Consider the following 23,006-nt stretch of genomic DNA (forward strand, 5'->3'; position numbering starts at 1 on the left):
CTTTAGGGCCCTGCCCATTAGAATCTACATATTCATGGATTGTTTCTTTGGTTGTTATGAATGATTTTTTAATGACAGCTATGCCTTTTGCAACCCCATCGGTCTTGCTAACATCTTCTTGAGACGTCTTCTCTACTGTTTTCTCTAATGTTAAGGTCAGAATACCAATTTTATCCAATCAGGATAGAGAACTCAGTCCAGATACAGGTTAAAAAAAAAGAAATTGAGGTGATGACACAAAACTCTTTAGACTCATCGTTTTAGCACTGCTTTTACTTAGATGAAGAGAAATCCAGCTCTTGCTGACTTAATTGTTCTTTAAAGTATTTCTTAAATGCATTTTTATAAATGTATATGCATCTCTGCTTTTTTGCCTTCTTTCTTTCATTTTTAACTTTTCTTTTCTTGTGAAGCACTTATTTTGAACTGCACTTCAAAATACTGTCTGAATATATAAATAAGGCTTGATTGATTGAAAGAAATGAGCAGACAAAAATAGAACTGGATAAAGGTGAAGCTGATAAATGGGTTACTCTCTCCTGACAGGCTGAAATTGTGTCATCTACTGTACCTGAACATGTATGTTCTGTTTATTAAAGAGCTGGAGATACAGGGAGACCGTAGCGCATACATGGGCAACGGAAGCTTGGGGAGCAAATGCGGCCACCTTCACTTAATGCAGCCCGCAGCTAGCCTCGCATAGATAGACACTATCAAATTGTGTGGATAGAGTCTGGTCTTCCAAGTGTTCTTTTTTGTTTGCCCCAAGTCAAAACAGTTTGAAACCCCTGGATATTTCACTTAAAAAAAAAAAAAAAAGTTTTGTCATGTTATCGTCTAATCAGGCTTTTATGAACAGATTTTTTATTGTATTGATTTTTTTCCATTTTCCCAAAGAATTGTTAAAAATAAATGAAATAAGTTATGGAAAAAAACAACAACAAAAAACATGGCCAGCTCACGTATTACGAGGGTAGTATGAGTCACCAGAAAAGCAATAATGGGTGTTTTTGATGAGTTTGAAGTTAAAATGGGTGTGTATGGGGAGGGGTCCTGGAGGAGGAGGGCCTGATAACATTTACATCAGACATCTAAATATTGAAACAAGCAAATTAAAAACTGTTCAGAGTTTTAATAAAAGCCTAGCCTCGTAAACCCAGGGTTCTTTTGGCGATTGGAAGAAAAAGAAGCCTGGACGATCGCGTTATGGTCACTGTTGTAGGAAGTGTAGAATTTCCCTAACCAATCAGAGTGCAGAGAGTGTCGCACCGAATGTGTTGACGTCATGACGCAGCAGCGTTCTCTGCGCTGAGCAGAGGAGCAGAGGGGGGTGGGGGGAGAACATATGCTATTGGCCAGAGACTCGCGGAGAGATTCGCCGCGCCCGCCCATCTGCCTACACAAACTGTCCGCGTTAGCTCAGAGTGATAAAAGCCTGATTAAATGATAAAATGACCCAACGTTTTTTTTTACTTTTTTTTTTAAGTGAAATATCCCTTTAAGTGCTTTTTAACCAACCTGCAGTGGTCATCCTGAGCTCCAGCAGCAGAGTGTTGTAGTGCTCCAGCAGAGTGTGCAGCTCGTCCATCTCTCTCTGGAAGAGGTCGCAGAGGACCTGAGAGGCAGCCTGCAGCCTCTGTTGATTGATTGAATACTTTATTAGAAGTTTGCATAGGACAGGTACTGTCAGTACACCTAGGCAAAACCGAATCCATCCTCTATGGATCTTATCATAATCTGAACAAAGTCAGTAATTTCACAATCAAAGTAGGAAGGTGATACAGTGATATCAAGAAAAAACGAAATCTACCTGGGATGACGTTTCTAGTGCAAAAATGACGACCAAGGTAATCAAAAAAAGTCAACCAAAGAATTAGTTTCCTGCAGAGGATTGCCCAGTGGTCAATAGTAAAAACTGGAGACTCTAGGAGGTGCACTTATTCTGCCCATTATTGACTATGGAATCCTCGTATGGTATCGCGATGCCCCAAATCCCTTAAAGTTAAAGCTCCAAACAGCCCAAAACAAACTGATTAGATCCTGCTTGGCCCTTCTTCTCGGGCCCACCTCACCGCTTATGACCACATAAGCGTGGGGTGGCTCACAGTAGCTGACAGCATCTTGCAATGGGCCTGATGGACACGATTCACTACACCACCAAGATACCCATGTACCTGACTAAATACTTCACAAACGTCACGGATGTCCACAACTACAACACCAGAGCTCCACTAATCACGTTCAACCTAGATTTGACTCTAAAAGAGGCTCAAATTCGTTCTCCTGCTATACCACTATCATAACGCCCTTCCGCAAGCCCTAAAAGGAGTGTAAATCCCTAACACCTCCTTCAAAATTGGTCTAAAAAGTCACCTGCAGACGCCTGCTACTCGAAACTTGTAAATAGACTAAGTCCATACTCACCTCTCCTTTTCCACTGTAATCTGCTTCTTCTGTTTATTTTATTTACCTTATATATTTCTTCCTTTCTTTCTTCTTTGGTAATTGATGTTATCCTATGCATAGTACTGTGTGTTCTATCTGTCTGTCTTTCAATGTTATGAGATACATGAAGTGGTTCCAGTGTAAATAAGGCGAAACATTTACTTTTATTTTTTAGTTGACCTTGTACCAGTGAGTTGTACTGTTCTTATGCAAACGTCTAATTCCTCAATCAATCAATCAATCAATCAATCAATCAATCAATCAATCAAAACTGGTACATGGTCAAATTAAACTAAGGATAAAGACCACAAGAAGGCGTTTGGGCTTATTTAAATTGGGATTCCCTTTCCTCAACTCATACATCATTCAGACCCTTACCTCAGTAAAACGATGCCTAAACTTAACCCTAACCTAACCCTTTTTTATTTTACCAAATAAAACACAGTATTATGCAAACATCGAGACGGGAAACAACATAAAAAATAAATTGAATACAGTAAAAAGGTCAGGTGGGGTAATAGACTTACATGTGTGACAAACACTCTGACATGCTTCAGCTTGGACACGTCGTCATAAAGATACTGATGCTGTTTCTCCAAAACACGCAGCGTCTCCTCTCCGGCCGACGTCAGCTGTTCGTTTACCGACGACCTGAACGACTGCATTTCATACATGTTTGATCAATGAGAGCTGCGCTCTGTCTGTAATGTTGTTGTTTCCACCATGAAAAATGTAAACAACACGACGGAGGTACTTCCGGATCAACGTGTTTCGCGCATGCTCATTTTTGCTGTCTGAAGAGGAACCTGGATCCTTTCCTTGGATGCTTTGCGCCGCCTGGTGGAGGAGGAGTGTAACTACCGGTAACTCACTGAATAAAACACATTAGATTTCAACACCATGGCAATTCAAAAATGATATAGGCCTACACAAAACAATACGAGCCTTAAGACTAGGAGAAAATGTTTCAAATGTATTCCAAATTGTGACATTGTTTTCCAGGCTATTTTGTTTTTGAAAATAGCAGATTCGATAGTTTCAAATAGCCAGTAGTGGACAGTATTTCCACCACTGGAATTTCTGTATTTTCTGCCAATTTACATTTCTTAGTAGGCCTATGCAAAATAAATATAATCTAGTGAACATACTAGTTAAAGGTGTCTGTATTGTTACATCTTGTATGGAATAGTGTATGAATACATTATTTTAATATTTCTGGTTACTCAGTCATTTCTATGTTTTTATAGGTGTTTCATGTGAAAGAATTACAGTCATTCATTGTTGTGAAAAATAAGAAATGTAGCCTACTCTTACTTTTACTTATTTTTTAAAAGCAAGTACTTTTTTACTCTTAGGCTACTTGAGTAACATTTTGACTGAGTCAAACTGAGAAAATGAGATAATATATCTGGGAGTCTGGTACAACGCAAAGGTCCTGGACCTGGTGAGAGCCCGGACAGGAGTCAACTCACAGAGCCTAGTCCTTCTAGCCTGAACTTAGCCAAACTGATGACAACATGGATTCACTCACACGTTCCTCCACAGTATCAGTCTGGACTTCAGCCCATAGGGAGCGAGTATGAGAAATCTGAAAAAGATCGGGCCAATCAGTGACTGCGTTTCACAATTGTAACGTACTCACTGATTGGCCCGGTAATTTTCTGATTTCTCATGCTACCCCTATATGGGCTGAAGTCCAGACTGAAACTGTGGAGGAACGAACGTGTGTGTGAGAATCCATATTATCAGTCTGGCTAATGCCAGGCTAATAGTCCTTCCACGCGCCAGATTGGTTTACCTCCCAGTCCCGGCAGAGTAGTTAAAGAGCAGCAGACAGTGTGGCCCTGTCTTTCCCTAATAGGACTGATCGTGGGTAGCTACTGGGACGTAGGTCGGGACTTGAACAACCCCGGCTGGGTCACCCGATTCGCCGATTGAGGGGTGTGATGTTGCGAGACCCCGAAATCCTGATGACGCCGGGCTACATCATTGATGATACGTCCCAGGTGCATCCATGTGATGTTTTTTAGTTCATTGCACACAAATAAATACTGTATGTTTCACTATATGCACCCGTGGGATGGAATTGACAACATTCATTATCCTTTACTCTTCAGTTTTGTGAAGTTATAGCCTATAATAATGCTCATTGTAGTCTATTTTGCATGGGTCAGGAACACATTTGAGGGTCGTGGACACATTTTTATAGGTTCATTTTATTTAATTGTTATATTTCAAAACCTTTTCAAAAAGCATTCAAAATCTTACAAAATCTTTCATGAATAAAAAAAAAAGGTTATTTCAGTAATGAAGAAATAAAAGGAAAATCTAAGAAAGTCCATGAATTAGAAAACAAAGTAGTGCAACTGGCCAAAGATCTATAGGCTCACGTGGCACGAAGCAACACTTTGTGTGCTTGTAGATCTGCCATTTTCACTAAATTGGGTCCCGGGCAAGAATCTAATCTCAATTAAACTGAACAACCCCAAAAAAGTGAAAATATACCCATTGGTTATTAATGAGTAGCCTACAAAGTGTACAGAAAGCGACATCCATAAACTATCCACTTTCTAATTCCATACCACATGCCTGCACAACATCCTGTGTATATTCTGGCCCAAGACCATCTCAAACAAGAACAAGAGTCGCATTACACTGGACCCCAGAGGGCAAAAGGAAGAAAGGGAGGCCTAAAATAACATGGCGCAGGACAATCGAGAAGGAGCTCCAGCAACACAAGCTGAGCTGGGGGACCATAGAGAAGATGGCCAAAGACAGATGCAAGTGGAGGAACTTTGTTGCTGCCCTAATACGCCAAAGTACAAAGTGTATACAAATAAACTATAAACTCCCACGTTTCTCCCATTTCTCCTACATGGATATAATGTCCACTTGTCCAGGTATGTGTATACAAACGGTTACATTTTCTTCCACACCTTCCACACCTGCGTAAAAATAAAATAAAAACACATTATGTTAAACTGAAATTTGCGGCATAACACATATTGTTATCCTTATACAAAACACATTTTCAGAGAAAACGGCCATTCGAGGCTCAAATTTGACATTCAATATAAAAACAAAAATAAGTGAGGTAAACTTGCATTTTTGAATTTAAAGGGATATTTCACTTTCAAAAAAAACTTTTGTCATTTTATCATCTAATCAGGCTTTTGGGAACACCCTGAAAAGTTTTTGAATTCCTTCATTCGGTATTTAGATATTTGATATTCATTTCCCCCTTCCAGGACCTTCCTATACAAACCCAGAATAAACTCCATTTTGACCATGATAAATTCAATGAAAAGAACTGTCCTTTTCTGGTGACTCCTAACACCCTCCGAATATGTGAGCAGGCCGTGTTTTTTCTAACTTTTCTCATTCATTTTTTATAATCTTTTTTTACCCCCAAATGAACAGAAATCAATTAAAAATGTTATCTAAAAAAACAGAAAAAAGGACAGGTGTTTTAATTGAATCTATGATGGTTAAAATGGAGTTTGAAGTTATAATGGGTTTGTATAGGAAGGTCCTGGAAGGGGGAAATGAATATCAAATATCTAAATACTGAATGAAGAAAGTGGAATATCTCTTTAACTTTCAATGTAATATTGCATCACATTAATGCATAGAAAAGAAAAATTTTCAAAGACCGTAAAGAAGGCTCACTTAACCAATTTAGGCCTGGGATTATTGAATGCTTTTAACTAAAGAAAAATAGCAGATATACAAGCTCACAGCGCGGCAACGAGTGCCGCGCTGCGAGCTTGTAGATCTGCTATTTTTGAAAAAGTTGTGAAAATGTGTGCAAATCTTTGAATACCGTATATGTATTTTTAAAGCGAACGTTTGTAACTAAGATTTTGCTTCTGGGGTGGTCCCTGGAACTAAATGTTTTGAGATGCGGGTCTGTGGCCAAATAAATATCATTTTGGGGGTACATCACATGAAAAGGTTTGAGAACCACTGACATAGTAGTCTATCAAGAACAGACTAACTGAGCTCCAGTTAAGTGAAAAATGACCTTTTCTTTGACGATGGCTAGCCAGATTGCTGACATAGAAGGATTCAAAAGACACTTATAGAATCGGGTCAAAATTCAAATTTTCACGATTTTTCAAAAATAGCAGATCTACAAGCTCGTATATCTGCTATTTTTCAATAGTTAAAGCATAGAATAATGATACACAATAGTGTATACCCGTTCTGAATGGGTTTGCAAAGAAAAGAAAAATGTTCAAAGACCGTAAAGAAGGCCCACATTTCAAGATCTCTCGCTTAGGTCCCTGACCCGGCCAGATGAAATTTATGAAGAAAACCTTTGTTACAATCTGTACAACTAATTGGTGTTGCAGGTGTTGCAGCTGTACAATTAAAGGGAGTCGCGGGTGTTGCGGCTGTCGATGTATGAGTCGTCATATGTGTGTTCAGATCATTCTTTAGACCAAAGACTTCATCACAAACCGTACAACCAAAGTTTGTATGAGTCGTCATGCAGTTTGTATGAGTCGTCATATGTGTGTTCAGATCATCCTTTAAACCAAAGACCTCATCACAAACCGTACAAACAAAGGCTGCGTGACTGAGCATATGGTTTTCCAGATGTGCTGTTTTTTTACCACAAACCGTACAACTTGTCCCTCCTCTAACGCTCGTCTTTGATGGAGGTTCTTTCGATGCTTTTGTGTCCTGGGACCTGTTTTCTTTTCCAATTCCATCCGATTTTTGTCCCCTGCGTGATCTTCTCAAAGCCGGCTGTGCTTCCCTGGTCGCGGCTCGTGTTTTCACACGTCCGTCAGAGGTCCTGGCTCTGGTCTCCTCCCACTCGTCGCTGTCATCACTGTCGGATTCGGAACAGCGTAAACGGAGAGTCTGTGACTCACCGGTTGGTTGTGACGCTCCACCGTCTTGTGTTTCCATGTGTTCACTAGAGGTGCTGGATAGAGGCTCTGTCCAACTGTGTTCGTTATAATCTTCGCTCTTCGATGCTGGTAATGTCAATGCTGAGCAACCCGCCTCCTCTGGCCCTTTAACTAGCTCCTTTTGCTCCTCTTTACTCTGAGGGGGAGGCTCTGGTTCCTCCTGGGCCAGAAAGGGGTCTAGGCAATAAAAGATTATGAGTGTGAACCATTAAATGTTTGAACCACATTTTTAAAATAGATTCTACAACAAATGTTGGGTAGCTTTATGTCCATGTGGTCTCAGGCCTACCTGTGCCCGGAGCAGCAATCACCGCAGCTGCCTCCCTCGACACCTTTTCCTGGGTTCTCTCCTTATCGCGGTCACTGTTGCCCAGGTGATCAAAGCCAAAGTTTTCCATTTTGCTGCCGCCACCGTCGGCCACTCCACCCTCCAAGCCCTCCTTGTCCTCCCTGTTAACTCAAAGAAATAGTTTGAAATTACATAGGACCATGTCTTGAAAAAGACCAAAAGTGCAGATTACCTATCCATCTTGAATATAACACATGGGTGTCTAAAGGGGAATGAGCCTAACCCTTGAACCCGATGGCAGACCGCAGCGGCACACTCTTTTGCGCGCACATGTATTTTTTACCCCGCCTGCAGTTCCAGCTTTGGCCAGTAGGGCTAGTAGTAGCTTCAGTATTTACAAGCCGTTCTGGGGGCTTGGGACGACCCCAAGGAATGGGCGATGACGTATGCGGAAGTTCCTGCATGCATAAATTCCTTTTAGATCAGTCTATATGGTCATTTGTGGTGGTCACAGAATCATCCTATGGAATTATCAACCGTGTAGGTTAGTTGTTAACTCGCTCATAGCCACGTGTGCATATTTAAAGCTCAACACCCACCTTGTAATAATAATGGATGTCTGCTAATAGGTCTGTTTTGTGGTGATGACGGCGTCACAAACTTTATGGAGTTTAGGGACATACAAATGCCTAATTATTTTACATAATGGATTCAATTACCACTCCCAATGGAGAACAAATTCTCTCATGTTTTTTCCAACATAAAAGCGATTGAACTGCAGGTATTAACACATGGGCTGCTAAGGTTTATAACATTTATAGCTGTTGCTGCTGCCACCATTGACTTACGCTTTGTTTTGACGTGCCTCGCAAGCTTCGTGCGTGTGCACGTGCGTGTCCAGAGAAGATTGAGGAGGATAATCCATTTGTTTACAAACACTCGCGAAACTAAAATCCAAAAATCGCGGTAAAATCGCGGTAAAGTGTCGCCGTGAAAACAATCAGCTCTCTGCTTCCATGGGGCAGTTTTCATGTAATTCTGAGATAAAGCCGTTCTTATGTTTCAAAGTAGAATGTAAAGCATGATAAGTCCTTCCGTGATGTCTTCCCCAGAGGGGCTGCCTGCATTGAGTGGGTGACGTAATGCACTAGGGTCATTCAAAGGGCAGCTCCAGTCTCAAAAAGTTAACTGTTTGTTGCCACGTCTGTGAACGATATAACTTCCTGTGGCAGGGGGACACCTAGTGGCCATAACTCGTCCCTGAACGAGTTTGGCTCCCCAGGTGTTAACGACGTGGAGTTATTACACACAACTATTCACGATATTCCTGGCCATTCTATGGAGGCTGCCATTTTCCTTTTACAGAGGGCGCTGGAGCATTTTTAAACATCTTTTCACTTCCTCCCAAGTCGAAGAACAAGAGATCCCAAGGAAGTGACAGGGAATTGTCTGTTGCCAGATATTGCCAGAGACAAGCGGCCAGGTCTATGAATAATAAGCCCAATAGAATTAACTAGGTTCAGTTTTACTACTTTACATTTACATTTGAAAATAGCAGATCAGCAAGCTCACAATGTGTCACATTGTGACACATTGTGAGCTTGTATATTTGCTATTTAAAAAATATAGAGGAAAGAAAAAACGAAAATAATTTGAATATTTTTGAAACATTTTAACAACACAAATCTGTGTGGCGGTCCCTGGCACCACATATTTTCAGATGGGGGTCTGCGACTGTGGACAAATCTGTTAATCTGGGGTCCTTGATATGAAAAGATTTGGGAACCACTGGTTTAAAAATATTAGAAAGTAAGCCCAATAAACAACGACACCAATTGCTTATTATAAGCAGACATGGCAACACCGGTTCATTCAGAGCCAAGAGCCCAGAGCGCCTCTACTGACACTTTAATGCAAGGACACAGGAAACCAAATGATGTTTTTTATTTTCTTTCAGGATATGAACAGGAAGCCGGGGGCGGGGCCAGGAATATCGTGAATAGCCTAGGCCAGACCTGGGCATTGTGCGGCCCGGGGGCCGTATGCGGCCCTTTGGTTCACTCTGACCGGCCCTTGTAGGGTTAATGGCAAATTACAAAATAAACACATTTTCAAATTTGACCTCATGCATGGACTAAAGCTGCATTTCTTTTATTTTGACGTTTTTTATTCACGTACATATGGACGCAATGCGTACATCAGCACGTGTGTGTGATCATTGGATGTTGTCTCAATAACAAGCAGGTGGTCAGACTGGTCACACGTCAAGACGACCTGCCTTACCTTACCCATCAAAAATGGCTAAAGTGGGTAAAAAGGTCAATGTCGAATGCTGGGTTTTCAACAAAAATTGGACTGCTAAGTATTTATTTATTGAAGTCGGAGGTAAAGCCGTGTGTTTAGTTTGTGGGAAGCACATCTTGCGGGGAGCACTGCCTTTTGGCCCGGCCCTGCACAATATTTTCTGTTGTTCATGTGGCCCCATGGAAATAATAATTGCCCACCCCTGGCCTAGGCTATTATTCTGTTTCTGTCTGTACTAGCGGTACTAGCTTCAACATCTTCAACATGTCATGTTTGAGTGGGGGGTTGTTGGTATCCCTGCTGTGGGGAGGAAAGGGTGTTGATGCGTGCAGAGCTCAGAGGGGAGCGATTGGCAATGAAATAGCCTGAAAACAAGTCCATCTGTGTGGTAGATGGTGTTCTCACCGTCATGCTAATGTTAAAGTATATGCCACAATATTACAGAGGAGGTAAAAAAAAAATCAAACCTCGGTTCGAAGTGAAGCGGTGAATCTTAGTATAGAATTGTCTGGAGAGCCGGTATGACAGCCGGTATAATAGGTTTTAAAAAAATATATAAAAAATCCTGCTTGCTGGTCTCTTAGTTGTTTGTCAACTGCATCCCTCTATAATTATTTCAGTTTCTGTTATCTTTGTACATTTTTCAACTTCTGCTAGATTTTCAATGTATTTACTCTTGTCTGCCTTAATGCTCCTTTTTACCATTCTGTTAGCATCTGTATATTCTTATTGTGCCTTTGCTTTTGCTCTTATGCGGCTATTTGTCATTGCTGCAATAGGTGAGACCTATTGCATGTACAAGACAGATAAAACCTGAAGGCCAAATTATCATGTGAAGCTTGACCAATCCTCAAAGTATCCATTCATCTGACCGGGAGGGACACCGCACACATATTCTGGACGTACAGGACAGATAAAGCCTATTCATTCGAACTGAAATGACCATATATGGACATGGGACACACATTTTGCTTTTTGAAAAAGCCTATTCATTCTGGACTGATATTCTGCACGTACGGGACAGAAAAAAACTGTTCATTCTGGCCTGGAGTGACCATATATGGACATGAGGTGACATACATTGTGTCTTTGAAAAACCCTGTTCATTCTGGACTGAGATCACCATATATGGTAATTAAACGGACATTCTGTTTTTGAAAAAGCCTGTTCATTCTGGACTAAAATGACCATATATGGGCGTGGGACACACAAAGCCACTCATAGGAAGCGGTTTTCACCGCTTCAAAAAGTAGACAGAACAGAAAGAGACTGTGCCACTTACCGGGTGCGTTTGACCGGCGGAGCATGCAACAGGTTCTTCTCGTTCTTCTTCTTCCTCGGCCTTCCCACCCCCCTTTTTGCGACAGGGGGTTGCCTGCTGCTACCTGCTGTGTCAGGCAGGGTCATCACCTCAGCCGGAGATTCTGCTGGAAGCCGCTGCTTGACGCTTGTAAGGCCTTCCAAGTACAGTCCACCCTGGGTGGAAGAGGACTGAGAGTCCTTGCTACCTCCAGGCACGGCAGAAGGGTCTTCGAGGTCTCCGAGGATGCCGGAGTCTAAACTGAGAATGGAGGATGGCTGCTGGTTCCTCAGCTCATTGGGTGATTTTGCCAGAAGATCCTGATCTAAACTCATCAGCCCTGATGGGCAGAGGGGTTCGCCCTTGGTGGCAGAGGACTGCGAGTTCTTGCTACCTCTAGGATCGGCATTAGAGTCTTTTTCCTGGATGCTGAAGTCTATCATGAGAGCAGGGGACACCTGCGGTGTCATCACCTCAGCAGGAGATTCCACAGGAAGCTTCATTTCAGTGCTTGTCAGCCCTTCTGAGTAGAGTTCACCCTGGGTGGAAGAGGACTGGGTACCTCCAGGCTCGGCATCAGAGTCTTCCTCCAGGAGGCTTAAGTCTATGATGAGAGCAGGAGGCGGATGCGGAGTCATCACCTCAGCCGGAGATTCAGCTGGAAGCCGCTGCTTGTTGGGAGAGGACCGCTGCCTGGTGGGAGAGGACTGAGAGTCCTTGCTATCTCCAGGCTCTGCCTTAAAGCGTACAGACAGGACTCCAGAGTCCATAGTAAGAGCAGAGGACAACTGCGGGGTCATGACTTCTGCGGGAGACTCCACTGGAAGCTGCTTTTCGACAATTGTCAGTCCTCCTGTGTAGAATTCAACCTTTTTGGAAGAGGAGGTGGACTGGGAATCATTGCTACTTCCAGACTCTGCATTAGAGTCTTTGGCCAGGATGATGGAGTCCATGCTGAGAGCAGAGGACTGCTGCTGGGTTCTCATTGAGTTACAGTCATGAGAGGCGGATGTCTCTGGAATGTCAGAGACCATCGTCGTTGGCATCAGGTTGCTGCCAGGTGTGACTCTGTCTGACGGCTGGCTGTCCTCTACATCTTTCTGTAAGGCTGTTTCTTCATCTGTGGGTGGTTATGAAAAACACTTTGTTTAACATCTAATAGTATGATCGCCTAACCGATGCATTTCATCGGGTCATTGGCATGTCATCAAACCTCAGTAAAACTAACGCTGGTGAATGCTAACCTGCCGCCGCTGGTGAATGGTGAATGCTAACCTGGTGAAATGCTAACCTAGCGACGCTGGTGAAGGCTAACCAGCTGAATGTTAAACGTTTGAACCACATTTTTAAAATAGATTCTACAACAAATATTAGGTAGCTTTATGTCCATGGTCTCAGGCCTACCTGTGCTCAGAGCAGCAGTCGCCGCGGCTGCCTCCCTCAACACCTTTTCCTGGGTTCTCTCCTTGTCGCTGCTCAGTTCTTCAAAGGCAAAGTATTCCATTTTGCTGGTTCCGTCACCGTCGGCCACTCCGCCCTCCAAGCCCTCCTTGTCCTGGACGGCCAAGCTGTAACACAAAGAAATAGTTTGAAATTACCTAGGACCATGTCTTAAAGGGATATTACACTTTCAAAAAAACTTTTAGGTCTAATCAGGCTTGTATGAACACCCTGAACAGTTTTTAATTTGCTTCATTCAGTATTTAGATATTTGATGTAAATGTTACCAGCTCCAACACGCCCAGGTCCTCTCCACATACACACCCATTGTAACTTCAAACTCCATTTTAACCATGATAGATTCATTAAAAACACACATTATTTTTTCTGGTGACTCATAATACCCTCCTAATACGTGAGCAGACCGTGTTTTTTCAATAACCTTTTTCTTTTATTTTTAATAATTCTTTGGGAAAATGGAAAACATTAAATACAATAATATTTTATTGAAAATAAATGAAAAAAGTTATTGAAAAAACACGGTCTGCTCACGTATTAGGAAGGTATTATGAGTCACCAGAAAAAATAATGTGTGTTTTTAATGAATCTATCATGGTTAAAATGGAGTTTGAAGTTACAATGGGTGTGTATGTGGAGAGGGCCTGGGCGTGTTGGAGCTGGTAACATTTACATCAAATATCTAAATACTGAATGAAGCAAATTAAAAACTGTTCAGGGTGTTCATACAAGCCTGATTAGACCTAAAAGTTTTTTGAAAGTGTAATATCCCTTTAAGTTGAAAAAGACCAAAAGTCCAGGTTACTAATGTCAAGAGTCTGCAGGTATTAATGACTTGGAGTTAATGCTACTATACTATAGCCTAGTCTACTATCCTTTTTCTGTTTCGTCCTAGCAGCTACAACATGTCAGGTCTGAGTGGGGGGTTGAAATGTTAATGCTATCCAATCCCTGCTGTGCGGAGGAGAGGGTGTTGATGTGTGCAGAGCTCAGATGGGAGCGACTGGGCCAATGAAATAACAGGAAAACAACAGGTAATTTTGACCTAAGTCTGTCTGTGTGGTAGATGGTGTTTTCACTGTCATGCTAGTGTGAAAGTATATACCACAATATTACAGAGGAGGTCAACACAAGTGTAGACATGAAATGACAGATGCCAGAAAGAGACTGCCGCTTACCGGGTGCGCTTGACCGGCGGAGCATGCAACAACTTCTCATTCGCCCGTCTGTCCAGGTTGCCCAACTTTGTCTTCTCAAGTGGCTCTCTGGCCAGGTCTTTCATCCTGCGCACCATGAAGTCCGTGATGTTGACTTGACGTACAGTCATTTTCAGCAATTTGCAGTCCCGTGGGGCTGGTGCAGTTTTCCTCGTCCTCCCCCTTTTTGCCACAGGGGGTCGCCCGCTGCTACCCGCTGTGTCAGGTGGCGGATGCGGGGTCATCACCTCAGCAGGAGATTCTGCTGGAAGCCGCTGCTTGACGCTTGTCAGGCCTTCCGAGTACAGTCCACCCTGGGTGGAAGAGGACTGAGAGTCCTTGCTACCTCCAGGCTCGGCATTAGAGTGTTTAAACAGGATGCCTAAGTCCATAGTAAGAGCAGAGGACAACTGCGGGGTCGTGACCTCCTGGCCTTCCGAGGACAATTCACCCTGGGAGGCTTTCCAGGGATGGTGGTTCTCCTTGTCGTTGGAGGCCCCGTGGGTGAACGGTGCGGAAGGGACGTCCACGGGAGGCTCGGCAGGAGATTCGGCTGGAGGCTGCTGCTCCGCGCTTCTTTCTGAGGAGAATTCACCCTGAGTGGAGGGTGAGGAGGACGGGGAGTCCTTGCTATCTCCAGGCTCGGCAGTAGAGTCTTTACAGAGGATGCCTATACCGAGAACGGAGGACGGTTGCTGGTTCCTCACCTCATTGGGAGATTTTGCCGGAAACTTCAGATCTAAACTCACCAGCCCTGATGAGCAGAGGAGTTCGCCCTTAGTGGCAGAGGACTGTGAGTTCTTGCTACCTCTAGGATCGGCATTAGAGTCTTTTTCCAGGACGCTGAAGTCTATCATGAACGCAGGGAACACCTGCAGGGTCATCACCTCAGCGGGAGATTCCACAGGAAGCTTCATTTCAGTGCTTGTCAGCCCTTCTGAGTGGAGTTCACCCTGGCTGGAAGAGGACTGGGAGTCCTTGCTACCTCCAGGCTCGGCTTTAGAGTCTTTCTCCAGGAGGCTGAGGTCTATGATGAGAGCAGGAGGCGGATGCGGGGTCATCACCTCAGCCGGAGATTCTGCCAGAAGCCGCTGCTTGCCGCTTGTAAGAGCAGACAACTGCGGTTTCATGTCTTCTGCGGGACACTCCACTGGAAGCTGCTTTTCGACACTTGTCAGTTCTCCTGTGTAGAATTCAACCTTTTTGGAAGAGGAGGTGGATTGGGAATCCTTACTACCTCCAGACTCGGCATTAGAGTCTTTGGCCAGGATGATGGAGTCCATGCTGAGAGCAGAGGACTGCTGCTGGGTTCTCATTGAGTTACAGTCATGAGAAGCGGATGTCTCTGGAACGTCAGAGACCATCGTCGTTGGCATCAGGTTGCTGCCAGGTGTGACTCTGTCTGACGGCTGGCTGTCCTCTACTTCTTTCTGTAAGGCTGTTTCTTCATCTGTGGGAGGTTATGAAAAAACACGTAGTTTAACATCTAATGATACGATCGCCTAACCAATGCATTTCATCGGGTCATTGGTATGTCATTCTTTGGCCTCTCTACCACATCACTTGTCCAAAATGTAGTACCTGTAGCTTCAGAATTAGAACACCCATGTCACCTCTGAACAGTCTACTTTCCGTTCCTCAGTATACAGTTGTATTCGTTATTTTGCCCAAATTTTACCTCTGTGTAGAATAGCCTCACATTGCCCCAGAAACAGTTAGCCAAATAGCTAATAGTTAGCACACACTTTCTACTTATCTCTTATTATCCGTTTCACCTAAATAGCGGTAATGTCCGTATTCCACTATTGGCCGCCGAGTCATGTTAATACTCCCCTCATTTATGTGTCATTTACAACACAAATAAAACATTATTAACCACATCATTGCCTTAGCCACATTTTATTAACCGCTGTTTCGCTCAATAATGTCCGGACGTAAACACGCTGCACCAAACATTGGTTCTGCCCCAGAAGTAAGCTTCTGTGTCGTTGCGCATGTTACGCCACTCCCCATTTATCTGCTTCTACTGGCTTGTCCGGAGTTGGAAAACACAGGCAACTCACACATGTGTGTATGTGTGCGCAATGGCTTGGAGCAGCTGTGCACGTGCGTGTTGAGTGCGCAAACTCTAGGATGAGCAGGCGCTTACACCCGTGAATTTCTAGTAGTTTATATTGTTACAACGGCGTGGTACGCAGATGTTAACCACCATCGACTGGAAAACTAATTATTAAACAGCTTTCACATGAGTCTAGTGAAGCAGCTTCATGAAGCAGCTTCATCAATAACTGACTAACTAGTATCTGTAAATGTGTGTGTGTGTGTGTGTGTGTGTGTGTGTGTGTGTGTGTGTGTGTGTGTGTGTGTGTGTGTGTGTGTGTGTGTGTGTGTGTGTGTGTGTGTGTGTGTGTGTGTGTGTGTGTGTGTGCGCGCGCGCGTGTGTGATCTAACTGCACTGATATTGTTTATGTCCTTTGTACATTCGTGTACTTCTGCTTATGTGGGCATAAATAAACATTTCAAATGTGTGTGTATGTGTGGTATGTGTAGTCGAAAGGATTGAATGTAGGATTTGGTTGGATTGGCCAATATTTGGGGGGGTACCCAGATGATTAACTTAATGTGCAACATTGTTTTCTCACTCAACGGTAAACCATCCAACATAAAGTTATCTGCCCATTTCTAAAGTGAGAATTTAAGGACTATAACATAACAAATTAAACATTGGCCAAACTGTCAAATATTAGAGGCAGAAATTGTAAAAAATAGCCGATCTAAATGCTCACACCGCCTCGCAACGTGAGGTGCTGTGAGCATATAGATATATATAGATAGTGCCATTTTTTACAACCGTGAACCGTGTTATACAAAACGTAATGCCTCTGGGTCCCCCAGTTAAATTATGATTATTTTGGGGGTCGCGGCCTGAAAAGGTTGAGAATCACTGAGTTAAACCAACATGCAGTGGTCAGTGTGTTGTATTTAGGCCTAAAATTATTGAATGCTTTACCCAGTGAAAAATAGCAGATACAAGCTCACAGCGCGGCACCGAGTACCGCGCTGCGAGCTTGTAGATCTGCTATTTTTGAAAAAGTCGTGAAAGTGTGTGCATATCTTTGAATATATGTATTTTCAAAGCGAACGTTTGCAACTAAAATTTTGCTTCTGGGTGGTCCCTGGAACTAAATATTTTGAGATGGGGGTCCGTGGCCAAATAAATATCATTTTGGGGGTCCTTCACATGAAAAGGTTTGAGCACCACTGACATAGTAGTCTCTCAAGAACAGACTAACTGAGCTCCAGTTAAGTGAAAAGGACCTTTTCTTTGACGATGGCTGGCCAGATTGCTGACATAGAAACATAGGTTTTTTTTCCAAAAATCTTAGAAGGATTCAAAAGACACTTATAGAAACGGGTCAAAATTCTAATTTTCACGATTTTTCAAAAATAGCAGATCTACAAGCTCGCAGCGCGGCACTCGGTGCCGCGCTGTGAGCTTGTATATCTGCTATTTTTTTATATTTAAAGCATAAAATATTGCGTCATAATGTGTTCAGGCCTAAATGGGTTAAACCAACCTGCAGTGGTCATCCTGAGCTCCAGCAGCAGAGTGTTGTAGTGCTCCAGCAGAGTGTACAAGTCGTCCATCTCTCTCTGGAAGCGGTCGCAGAGGATCCGAGAGGCAGCCTGCAGTCAGGTCGGTCACAATTGTGGGTCACATAATCGTCAAATGGCAATTATTTGACATAATGGCAATTATTTTGTCACAATCGTTTCCATGTTGAAAATCTTTCACATATTTTCAAAAACACTTTCAAATATAGCGGCAATAGCAGATCTACAAGCTCAAAACGCCTCACATCAGCTTGTAGATCGGCCAATTCCTCTATCAATGATATTTTCTTTTTTAAGTATAAAGTTGTCAAATATGTCAGTCATTGCTTTGTATAATTAGGTTATGTGTCATATCCAGGCACGCTGTATGGGACCCCTAAATAAATATGTAGGCCTATTTAGTCACAGACGCCCTTCTCAAAATATTTTGTGCCCGCCAGGGCAATCTTATTCCAGATTTGTACACTTTTTGAAAAAAAAAGTGGATCAAGCTTTAGCTTGTAGATCGGCTATTTCGAATATATAGTGTAAAATAGGTTTAAACTCAGACTGGTGACCCCCTTTATTTATGCACCCAAAGACCCTTCATGAATTAGCCTATTTAAAAGTAACCCTTTTTGGACATAGCCTAGCGCCACCGTGAGGCCGATTCTTGCAAAACAAATTTTTGGACACTGCTCCTACTACACATTTTGCCCTAAAGCCACGCAAATTGCTACACAGCGATTTGAGCATGTAGATCGGCTATTTTTACAATTTCTGCCTCTAATATTTGACAGTTTGGCCAATGTTTAATTTGTTATGTTAGAGGCATTAAAAAGCCCTTAAATTCTCACTTTAGAAATGTGCAGATAACTTTATGTTGGATGGTTTACCGTATGTCTAGACTCATGTCATCAACATTAGCCCCATTTTTTGTCCCATTTAGCTCCACCATCAGGCCGATTTTTACATGCGACCTGACGGTCGCTTATCTCCCGATTAGGGAGTCTTACAGTGATATAGAGGTTGTATTGTAGAGGTTGTATATTGTGCAGACACAGTGCAGAGTGGTTGTATAGATGTTGTATAGAGGTTGTGTAGACACAGAGCAGAGTGGTTTGTCACGGCTCATATATAAACATGAACTAATATGGAGCTGAAGACAACACGGCTGTCTGCAGCTCTGAGCCCGAGCAGAACAGCAGCATCCATGTCCTGTAGAAACCTGCTATGTCCAAAAGGGTTACTTTTAAAGCAAATGGAAATAAAAGAAGAACCATGTATTCCAATGGATCCAATGTAGTCAGTTATTATTATTGTAAGCTCTTGCTAATACATTATTTCAATATTTTGTTGCTTTCGTTGGCAAATACATCTCATCTACTTATTCTAACTTGTTGTGGGTTTATCTTTTGAAAATGAACGCCCCACTTGATCATACTATGGCGTCACACAAAAGCGTCAATAGTAGTAGCAGATCTGCAAGCTCGAAACGTTATTTATTTAACCTTTATTTATGCACCCAAAGACCCTTCATGAATTAGCCTATTGATTTATTTTATTTTATTTTGTGATAGCCCTACACTGTATATATGTTTTGCAATTATTCTTGCGTTAGATTGTCCCAATTGAAAACTAAACCACACGACTGGCAAATAATAAAACAGAGAGGGGAAGAGAAGGGGAGACATATGGGTACCGAGTGCATAGCTCAGCTGCTGTTATCTTTTTCACAATTGGTGAATGAATGAATGGGTTATTATGGGGATCCGACGGGGGGGAAGACGACGAGAGGAAAACCTGCAGCTGTGCAGAACATGATTCAGTCATTGTCTGTCCCAAGCATGCTGTTGATTTTGTCTGCTCGTTGCTGATATCAACCATGTCTGTTACACACAGTGCCAAATGCATGATACTCATCAATTCTGGTATTCTTTACTAGTAAGACGCCTCAGGGCGACATGCGCCAATTTATAATTCTTGGCCATCTGGCCAGTGATGTATATTGGATCAGTTAGTTGCCCATATATGGAGATCCATGTACTGCAGTAGTACCTCCCTTTTATGCCCATACATGGAGATCCCTGTCTGACTCTGAACCAGCCGCACAGATATGGGCTGTATTCCTCCATATATGGGCATTTCCAATATGAAGTCCTGTTACATACGGGCTTAATATTGATGACATCAGGGATCTCCATATATGGTCATGAAAGGGATTCTGGGGGAATACCCATATTTGGACTTTTACATAGGCTAGGTGATGTCACCTGTGATATCACAGTGATCACACGGAGACAAGCTGTGACATTTCTCATGGTAAACTGCCCTCCGGTCGCAATGTTGGATAAACGAAGACCTTTGGGCAAATCTGCTGGCTGATTGATTGATTGATTGATTGAAGACTTTATTAGAAGTTTGCATAGAAAAGGGTAGTTTCACGACGGTACAGTTCACTGGTACAAGGTCTACTAAAAGGAGATCCTAGACAGGACTAAGCTTATTTCCACAGGAAACCATTGCTGCAGTTCATCTGCGTTAAAACAACTTGTCGTCGGTTTCACCCAAACAAAGGAGTATAGCCCTGAATAGGACGGTCATATATTACCGTCCTGTATTCAGGGCTAACAAAGGAGCGACTGGACAGTTACTTGGGAAGTTTGGAGGGAGCAAAACGAAATGCACGCACGCACGTAGGCGACGTGGGGAATGTATATCTGCTAAGATTCTATACCAACAATGAAACAGGAGATTTGCCGAGATAGGCAAATGTAAACACATGCACCATAGCCTAATCAATCACTCAGGTGTCCGGCCAGATAGCAGGGTCAACAACCGGACTGTCCTCCGGCTAAAACCGGACGAATGGCCAGTGGCCATTGGCCACCTCTGTCCTCCGCCATGTGCAACTTCAAACCCCAAAAAGCCAAACAAGAAATGTAATTGTCAATGAAAAAAACACAATTAAGTCGTTAATGGCAATTATTTGAGTGACAATTAGTCGTCATATCATGTAAAAATGTCATAATAATCAGCCCTACCTGCAGCCTCTGTGCCACAAACACTTTGACATGCTTCAGCTTGGACACGTCGTCATAAAGATACTGATGCCTTTTCTCCAAAACACGCAGCGTCTCCTCTCCCGCCGACGTCAGCTGTTCGTTTACCGACGACCTGAACGACTGCATTTTATACATTTTTGTGTGGTTTGGTCAATGAGAGCTGCGGTGACTGCGGTCTGTCTGAAGTTACTTTGTTGGTTGTTTCATGGTTGTTTCACACAGCTGTGTTCATTTGGCAAATCTAGGCTGGCAAGTCTAAGACTTCCGGTGGTAGATCACTTCAGAATAAGAGTATCCCTGAAGCCATTGAAAAACATTAAAAAATATAAATTAAACATTTAAACAAAGCCATACAACGAAAATTATGTTTCTGTGTTTTAATAACAAAATTATATATACATATCTAATTCTAAATAGATAAATGCTGGCCTGTAACCTTTACAAATTGGACACTGTGAAAAATTAAAACAACACCACACGCCACCACGACGGAGGTACTTCCGGATGTGTTTCACGCATGCTCATTTTTGCTCTCGATACAAGGAACCTGGATTCTTTGCCTGGATGCTTTGCGCCACCTGGTGGAGGAGGAGTGTAATTACTCACTGAATAACAACAACAATGGCCATTCAAAAATGATAAAGGCCTACACAAAACACTATAATAGTGTTTTGGAAAATGGCAGATTTGCTATTCTTAAATGGCAGATGAGGTTTAAAGTGGTTGAAATGATTTCGATGCCACATTAACTTTTAATTTATCTGGGGGGACTCCTATAGCTTCAAGGACCAATGAAAAGTATTAAAAAGTACTTTTGACTAAACCTTTATTGGATCTTAACTGTTGGTCAAACCACATAACTCAATTTCATCATTTAATTGACTATTGATTATTATTATTTATCTCGACTTTACATGTATCCTACATTTCCCATTGCTTGTTCATTGCACACTTTGATACTGTATATTTCACAATTTGCACCTGTGGGATGGAATTGACAGCATTCGTTCTCTGGCCTGATGCATAGTCCTATAGTGTGTGCCAGCGGCTACGTCATTGTAGTCCTTAGCGGCCATTTCTTGGGTCAAAACACAGGTGTTTCAATTGTTTGATTGCATAGAACTAATGCTATAGTCTAATCATAACACCTGTGTAAGGCTGTGTTTACCCAAGAAATGGCCGCTCTTAGAACTACATTTGGCACACCTAATAGGCCTACTCCATTTTTAGAGCCAGATACATTTTGGTTCGGTTCGTCACAAAATCCCCATTCATGGAGTATGAATCGGTTGTATGAAGTTATAGCCTATAGTCTACTGGCCTTGTATTTCAAACTCAATGCTCATTGTAGTCCATTTTGCATGGGTCGGGACACATTTGTGGGTCACAGACACATTTTTATATAGGACCATTTTGTTTAAATTTGTTTAAAGTCCATGAATTAAAAAACAAAGTAGTGAAAATGGCAGAAGATCTACAGGCTCACAACAACACGGCGCGAAGCGACACTTTGTGCGCTTGAAGATCTGCTAATTTATACTTTGGGTACTGGGCATGCATCTAATCTCTCTTACCCATTTAGGCCTAACCTATAGAATAGGGCTAAATCAGAAATTAGCCTACAAAACAAATGTTGCTACATACTGTACATGTACTGTAAGCCCCTCCCAAACAGCAAAATGTGTTCCCGGCCTGAATGGGTTAAACTAAACCCCAAAAAAGAGAAAATAGACCTATTGATTATTAGTGAGTAGCCTACAAAATGTATAAAAATAAACTATAAACTCAATGAACATAATATAGTTGTGCAGCTTGCAGGCAAACACCATCGCTCTACCATTCAAGGTTCAAGGTTGTACTTTATTGTTACATCTTTTTTACAGGTAGATAAGAGTAACACTTAGTTTTGTTTAGCTTCCTTCAGACAATGCAGTGGTACAGTATATATAAAACACAGCAAAACAACAGAAACAACACATCTAAAGATACAAATAAGTAATAAGTAATAATGACGTAGGAATGAAAGAGAGTCCAAAAGGCAATTGAGCAAAGAGAATGAAAAAGCATCCATAGAAATCCATAGAAAATAAAAATGACTATTTCTCCCACGTGTATATAATGTCCAGCAGGTGTATAAAAACAGTTACATGTTCTTCCACACCTTCAAATGAAGTGTAAAAATCTAATCAAAATAACACATTATGTTAAACTTACATTTGCGGCATAACACATATTGTTGCTCACAACGCCTCACAACGCAAGGCGTAGTGCGCATGTAGATCTGCTATTTTCACAATACAGTATTTTCTTTTTTTCAACTTTGACTTTAGACTTTCTCTGGTGGGAGTCGACTTTTGTAATTAAGTCGACTTGTCGACTTTTTCCTATACGGACCAGCTCTGGTCTCTTTTCATGATATAGATGTACCATTTT

General features: G+C 42.3%; 1 protein-coding gene across 1 annotated transcript; it reads right to left on the reverse strand.

Annotated features, from left to right (window-relative positions):
• Positions 1-6,327: 6,327 nt before the first annotated feature.
• LOC308300896 (uncharacterized protein) lies at positions 6,328-20,770 on the reverse strand. The gene is made up of 7 exons (XM_080744792.1): positions 20,553-20,770; positions 17,493-17,601; positions 13,897-15,364; positions 12,665-12,828; positions 11,243-12,380; positions 7,657-7,817; positions 6,328-7,544 (listed from the first exon to the last, which is right to left on the reverse strand). Exons 1-7 carry the CDS (start codon positions 20,706-20,708, stop codon positions 6,724-6,726), a joined length of 4,017 nt encoding a protein of 1,338 aa, XP_080600918.1. The 5' UTR covers positions 20,709-20,770; the 3' UTR covers positions 6,328-6,723.
• Positions 20,771-23,006: the final 2,236 nt, after the last annotated feature.

This window comes from Nannobrachium achirus, assembly GCF_963921795.1.
Source record: "Nannobrachium achirus genome assembly, chromosome: 16".
In the NCBI taxonomy this organism is placed as follows: domain Eukaryota; kingdom Metazoa; phylum Chordata; class Actinopteri; order Myctophiformes; family Myctophidae; genus Nannobrachium; species Nannobrachium achirus.